Here is a 7,500-nt window from a genome sequence, read left to right on the forward strand (position 1 = left end):
TTGAATATATTTAGTAAATTTTCTACTGTAAATATATCAAAACCAAATTTTTGGTTAGTAATATGCATTGCTAAGAACTTCATTTGGACAACTTTAAAGGTCGTTTTCTCATTATATAGATTTTTTTGTTGTTGTTGTTGTTGTTGTTTTTTGCATCCTCAGATTCCAGATTTTTAAATAGTTGTATCTCAGCCAAATGTTTTCAGATCCTAACAAACCTTATTTATTCAGCTTTCAGATGATGTATAAATTAAATAATAATAATAATAATATAATAATAATATATATATATATATATATATATATATATATATATATATATATATATATATATATATATATATATATAAAAGAACCTTATGAATGGATTTGTGGTTCATGGTCACGTAGGCTGGTGGCTGGTCACAAAATAAAGTTTAATGAGAGGAACTAAATTACTCTGATTGTGTCTATAGGTAGAATTCTATTTGGTTGAAGCAATAGTTGATCCAAACATTAAAATATACTGACAATTTACTGACCCTCATATGAGTTTGTTTCTGCATTAGGAAATATCTAGAGAGGCATATAGCATTCCATCACTTGCTCAGCACTGGATCCTCTGCAGTGAATGGGTGCCGTCAGAATGAGTCCAAACAGCTGATAAAAACATCACAATAATCCACAAGTAACCCACACCACTCCAGTCCATCTGCTAATGTCTTGTGAGGATGTTAAATCTGATGAAGAAGTATTTTAGCTCATTTGTATTTTAGTTAAAGTTTGTGCTTTAAATATAAATATCATGTTCTTACACCATTGCATGTCCAGGACATATCTTCAGCAGTGTTTTAAAAGCATCCCAAAATGAAGATGGCTCATGATGTGTGTGTTTGGTTTCCGTTTTAGTGTATTAAAATATATATATTACAATAAATGCATTTCACACTTTTACAAAAGTAGCCTAATAAGCTACATTTTCTTGGTGCATATATAAATACAAATTCAATTTAGAGTTATTTATGTGGAAGACACTTTTAGCCAAAGCAACTTTCAGGGCATTTTAAGTTGCCTATACATTTATTAAAAAGAAAAAAAGAAAATTACTGGCATTTAGAAGTACATAGTAAAAATGCACATACATTATTCATTCAAACATCTGTCTTGATAGTTACAGTATATTGAGTGCCTGACTGAGTGTTTGTGGACGACGTACATTTAAATGTGTTTGGGATTTGCCTTCTGCTCTCAAACACATGCACATGAGACTCAATCATCCAGTGCGTTTTTCTTCTTCTTTTTGTCTTGTAATGTGATACAGGGTGTTGTCTGCAGTCTTCCTTCCCGGAGGAAATCTTTCCTCAAATGCACCATGTCTGATCTCTTTGACTGACAGCACAGGCCTCTGGGAGTTTTGTCATTTAGCTGCAAGTTCTGCAGCATTGAAGCAAACGATTGAGCTTATGTTATGCAGCTGAAGAATTTTGTTATGAATCTGGTGGAGAATAAATATTTGAGCTGGTCTGCAGGTACGGAATATTATCTGGCATTAAACGGTACAGTATTGGGTTACTTACAGATGCTGTATATGACTGACTGTACTGTTTATGATCTCTTACAACATAAAAACAAACAAAAAAATTATGATATAGAGATCTTCATAAAAATGGAAAACAAAATACAAAAAGTAAAACAAAAATGCCACATACAAAGTAAATGCTAAATAGAATAAAAAGAAATCTAATATAAAATGTTAGATAAAAATATAAAATAAATGAATTGTCTCTTTGATTAATTGTGTGTATATAGTTTATATATCAGTGTTTATTTTGAGATTATGGCCAGTTGACTGTACATTATGACCTGCTTTGTGGTACAAAATAAAATATACAATTAATTTATTCATAAAGTATTATATTAAGATATTCATAAAAACAATTACAAAAAAAAACGTCAAAGAAAAGTAACTACTAAATAAAATACAAATTAATACAAATTAAAAAAAGAAGTAATTCTCTTGTTGGTTAATAACCAAATATACATTTGATGACCCTTTCAGTGTTTATTTTGTGATTATAAATGGATGGCTGCACATTATCTCAACATACAACATAAAAAATGATGTATTAATAAATTATATTTAGTATTATGAAATATGGTGAAATGTAATACAATGTATAAATAATATAATAATAAATTATATTAAATCTATTATTAAACATTAATATAATTCTAAATAAAATACAAAACACGCGGTATACTCTTCATATACTTATTTTATATAGAAGAAAAGCTCACACTGGATGCACATATATTTACGGTACATATCTAAAATTCATTTAGAGTGGCTTCATGCGTGAGCGACGCGAGCACGTGGCGCGCGGTCAGCTGCGCTCTGACGTCAGCAGCGCCGGCGGTCACATGACTCTGGTGGACGCAGTAGCAGCAGCAGTGGCAGTAGTATGGCTCTGCTCTTCAGCAATGAGGAGGTCCAGCGGGCCTGGACCGAGCTGGACGAGCCGCAGCTCGACGGAGGATGGGAGTTCTTCACCGAGACCATGAACGTCAAAATATACCGACTCTACAACAAGGTGAATGTAGGACGAATGACATGACGCGCACGCGCTATCAAAACAACGCAGCAAAGCGATCTGTCTTCCGCGTTACTGTGCATCACAGCCTTACACACAACATAAACCAAGTATATACTGTATAACATATTGCAGTGGCTGTTTTTGATTATACATATGTAAAAATGCACAAAGAACATACATTCTTGTGTATAGTATTGAACATACTGTGCGTAATAACATAATGGTAGAATGTATAAGCTTCAAACTCAATTTAAAAGCAACAGATCTGTGTTGTGTTCCTGGGTTATTGTACAACTAAATCTAAAAACATAATGTTTGTATAAATCTCAGTTTTTATTTAGTGTAACTTCATGTACGAAAAATAAAAATAAAACTGAAATAATAAAAAAAAAATCATAAAAAACATGTACATAAAAAATGATGCTAAACACGTTTGTGTTCTAGAAAATAAAATGCATAATAGTTTTCATACTCCACGTATTTTAATAAATATAAATATTTTTTATAAAATGTCCAAATACAGTTGTTTTCTATAAATAAACATACTCTTCTAGTTCTAGTTGAAATAGAATAATTTTTGACAATTCTGTCCTCTAAAACGGAAATTCCAGTATCATCATATTTAAAAAAAAAATCATATTGTATTGATTATTATGAGTAATGGTTTTCGTTTTACCCCATTTATTCATGCACATTGTCATGTATTACCTCATACTTTGTTATTATTGTTTCATTCTTGTTTTATATGCTGTTTAATTGCAGGTTTTTATTGTTACAACTTACCCACAGAATTAATTATTAGCCGTAGCATAATTAAAAATTAGCCCTAGCATATTTACTTGAGTTTAACATTTTGTATGTGTTTGTGTATATATATATATATATACATATATATATATATATATGTATATATATATATATATATATGTATATATGTATATATATATATATATGTATATATATATGTATATATATGTATATATATATATATATATATATATGTATATATGTGTGTGTGTGTGTGTGTGAAATGACAACATGTGCTATAGAAATTGTCTGATTTCATTGTGTTTTATTAAATACATAGACTACCTAGTATTTCAAAGTTGCTTCACTGCATATGAAATGACTTCAGATCCACATGTTTTTTGTGATTTTTAAGTGAAAACATACAAGCAAAAGCAAGCATGACTGATGCATTCAAGAGATGCTGTCCGTGTCCGCATGCATGGGGATCAGTTTCCCCTCTCGTGCATCCATAACATCACACACATGAGTCTTATATACCATGGGGCTTGTTCAGTGTTACAGGCTCTGGCTCTCATCTGGTCGTCATTTGTCTGTAATGTTGTCTTCGACAGGAAACGGGTCTGTACGAGTACAAAGTGTTCGGTTCTCTGACCGGCTGCGCTCCAGATCTCTGTGCAGATGTCTACATGGATCTAAACTACAGGAGACAGTGGGACTCCTATGTCAAAGGTAATTATGAGTGGGACATGTTGATCTTTCACAGCCAAACATCTTCATGAAACCATCGTTCAGAGCTGGCTAGATTACTTACGAACTGTAGTCCATTACTGATTTTAGATTACATGACAAAAAGTGTACAGTAGTCAGTGACTTAATCCATCACATTACACATTTTGGGTAAAATAATCAGACTACTTTTAGATTACATTTGACCTAATTTATTTATCGTGTTGTGCCATATTGATATAAAAATATAAAATATGTATTAGCTAAAAGAGGTTCAGCTGACCTAAACATAGAGAGAGAGCGAGTTTACATATAAATAAGAAATATTTGTGCATTTTATCGTGTTTGTAATGTAATTGTGTAATCAAAAAGTAACTAGTCTGATACTTTTAATTAGATTACATGTAATCCAGATCGCCTTCATTACATCAAAACTCAAACCCTTCAGTCTCAGAGTTACGTTAGTTTGAACCTCAGTGTTAGACTACTTGTAAAGCAGGTTTAGACAGATTCCTGAAGTTGTGAATCATCTCTGAAGAGATTATGGTTGATACACCCATTTCTAAAGCTGAACAGCTCAACAGGCTTTTCTTTTGGTTAAAAAAAACAACTATATGTTAACTTGCGCTTGTACTGGTGTTCAAAATGTCCACATGTGGCTTCATGGAGCTCAAACAAACTTGACAGTTTTATTATTTTTAATTATTTTTATTGCACCTTTCTAATGTTTTTTCCATATTTTGAATTTGCTCCTGTTGCTGGTGGTCAGATATGCAGGTAAATGCACGTATTGGTCTCGTAGTTTAGTGTTTAGATTGATCCAGTGCTGTGTTTATTCAGTAGTTTGTATGTGTGTAGATTGTCCTATAGTGATGTGGTTTATACAGTGTAGCCACACAGGCCTTTATAGCTGGAGTTTCTCAGTAGACTGATCCAGAATCAGATCCATCAGTCTGTTTAAGATCAGTCGTAATCACGTGAAAGGCAGAAACTGACCCTGGATCAGATTTTTGTCCGCTGAACAGGTTTGTACTTTGAAACCCATTCTTTTTTGTTTGACATCATAAAGGCTCAGCAGCTTTTATTGTTTAATCAAAAGTGTTAATAAGTAACAATCGAGTGCATAATTACAGTGCATAAAAAACTGCAAGCTACAGTACTTAGCTTGCATAGACTGACTTTTATGGAGAAAATATTGATCATTCTGCAATAGTCAATCAGTGTGGAACTTTAAAAAAAAAAAAAAAAATCCTCCCCCACTTGTTTTTGGTCATTATAGTTGTCTTTTTTGTCTGTTTGTGTGTGCATATTCATGTCAGCTTTTTTGGTATCGTTGAGATACACTTTTATTAATATTTTGAAGAACCAATTTCTATTTTATTTCAATATCACTCCATGAGATGTCCATTTAAAGCAAGTTCATGTTTAAAATAATCAATAAGGAGCTGGATGTCTTCTCTTTGGATCTGGGAACTTTTCCACTTCGTCACCTCGCCCCATGTTTGTGCTCTGGTTCAAGATGTGAAATCAGCGTAGCGTGAGTGTCGGTGGGCGTTTGGTATCGATGTCATTTATTTTAGCCTATAAAACAAAGTAATTAGTACAACTAATCATCGTCACTATTCGCAAAGAAGAAAATGTATTATGATTTTTCACTGGCCCGATGCACATTCGACATCGGTTCAAACTTTACGCAAACATTTTTTTTAAAGTCACGATTAAAATAAGATGACATTATAAACAAATTATGCATTCTGTATTAGCTAAATAAAATCAAATTTCCCGCCTCTATAGCATGTTTCAAATCACTGAAGCCCCTTACAGTGAAAGCTTGTCTGATGGAGATATTAAGTATTTCCTGCATGGAAAACAAAATGCAGCAGCTTCCACGGAGTATTCCAACCACTCCCGCGACGTATACCATGATGCAACAAATGATCGATGCTGGTTGTAGCCAAGGCGAAGAGGAAAACATCATAATTTAACCTGATTTGGTTTATCCTCACCCAGGTTGAAAGGCACCCTTGGCGGTCCAGGCGTGCATGAGCTGGATCATGAGGGCAGAGGACCAATAGGTGTTGGTGTCTTGTCGACTAGCGTGTTTAATGAGTTGCTGTTGGATGCTTCCAATTGCACGGTCGCATCTGGCAAACCAGCCTATGGGACCGATTTATCATATATTTTCGTATATAAATCTACTGATTGTAATGATATCGACATGTCATTATTAAAAAATATCATAGAATATATAGTAAAACCATTTACATATATTTGTAATCAATCATTTTTAACAGGTATATTTCCAAATAATATGAAAATAGCTAAAATTATTCCTATCTTTAAAAGCGGTGATAGACATCTTTTTTCCAATTACAGACCAATTTCTCTGCTTTCCCAGTTCTCTAAAATTTTGGAGAAACTATTTGTGCGTAGGCTAGACAACTTCATAGACAAACATAAACTATTGAGTGAACATCAGTATGGCTTTAGAGCAAATAGGTCAACTTCAATGGCAGTGATGGAAATGGTAGAAGAGATTTCCACTTCAATGGATAATAATGAATATACTGTGGGGGTGTTCCTGGATTAAAAAAAAACTTTTGACACTATTGATCATGCTCTATTAATGAGGAAACTGGAAAGATATGGTATAAGAGGCAAAGCCTATTTTTGGTTAAAAAGTTACCTTGATGACAGATATCAATTTGTCCAAATAAATGATGTTAGATCAGATTTAATGAAAGTTACTTGTGGTGTTCCACAGGGCTCGGTGTTAGGCCCCATAATGTTTGTACTGTACATAAATGATATTTGTGAAGTGTCAAAAATATTAAAAATGGTTTTGTTTGCTGATGACACTAATTTATATTGTTCAGGGAAAAATTTGGAACAGCTTCTGAATACAGTGGAAATTGAATTGATGATCTTAAAAAAATGGTTTGATGATAAAAGATTGTCATTGAATTTAAGTAAAACAAAGTTCATAATATTTGGTAATCGAAAGAGTTTTAATAAAGTTAAAATTAGGATTAACAATGAGGAAATAGATAGAGTATATGAAAATAAATATCTAGGTGTTATAATAGATCATAAATTATGTTGGAAACCACATATTAATCATGTAAAAAGAAAAATGTCACAATCCATTGCAATATTACATAAAACTAAACATATTCTGAATGAAAATTCATTATATATTTTGTATTGTGCGCTCATAGTTCCATACATGATCTATTGTGTGGAGGTTTGGGGACATGCATATAAAACCAATATAAATCCAATATATACGTTACAAAAAAGAGCAATAAGGATTATAAAACATGTTGACTATCACGAGCCAACTAATCAATTGTTTAGTAATTTAAATGCTTTAAAATTTTTTGATTTAGTAAATTTCTATACTGTACAGACAATGTATAAAGTCTATAATAATTTGCTTCCAAACTGTATC

At 32.4% G+C, this 7,500-nt stretch overlaps 1 protein-coding gene across 1 annotated transcript in view; it reads left to right on the forward strand.

The window, feature by feature from the left end:
• The first annotated feature begins 1,837 nt into the window (after positions 1-1,837).
• The window catches only part of pctp (phosphatidylcholine transfer protein), a 10,379-nt gene continuing 4,716 nt past the window's right edge, over positions 1,838-7,500 (forward strand). The window contains exons 1-3 of the mRNA XM_059551709.1: positions 1,838-1,852; positions 2,388-2,570; positions 3,935-4,052. Of these exons, the coding sequence (XP_059407692.1) occupies positions 1,838-1,852; positions 2,388-2,570; positions 3,935-4,052 (316 nt within the window). The remainder of the gene's footprint in view (positions 1,853-2,387; positions 2,571-3,934; positions 4,053-7,500) is intronic.

The sequence above is a fragment of the Carassius carassius genome, chromosome 1 (assembly GCF_963082965.1).
Source record: "Carassius carassius chromosome 1, fCarCar2.1, whole genome shotgun sequence".
Lineage (NCBI taxonomy): Eukaryota > Metazoa > Chordata > Actinopteri > Cypriniformes > Cyprinidae > Carassius > Carassius carassius.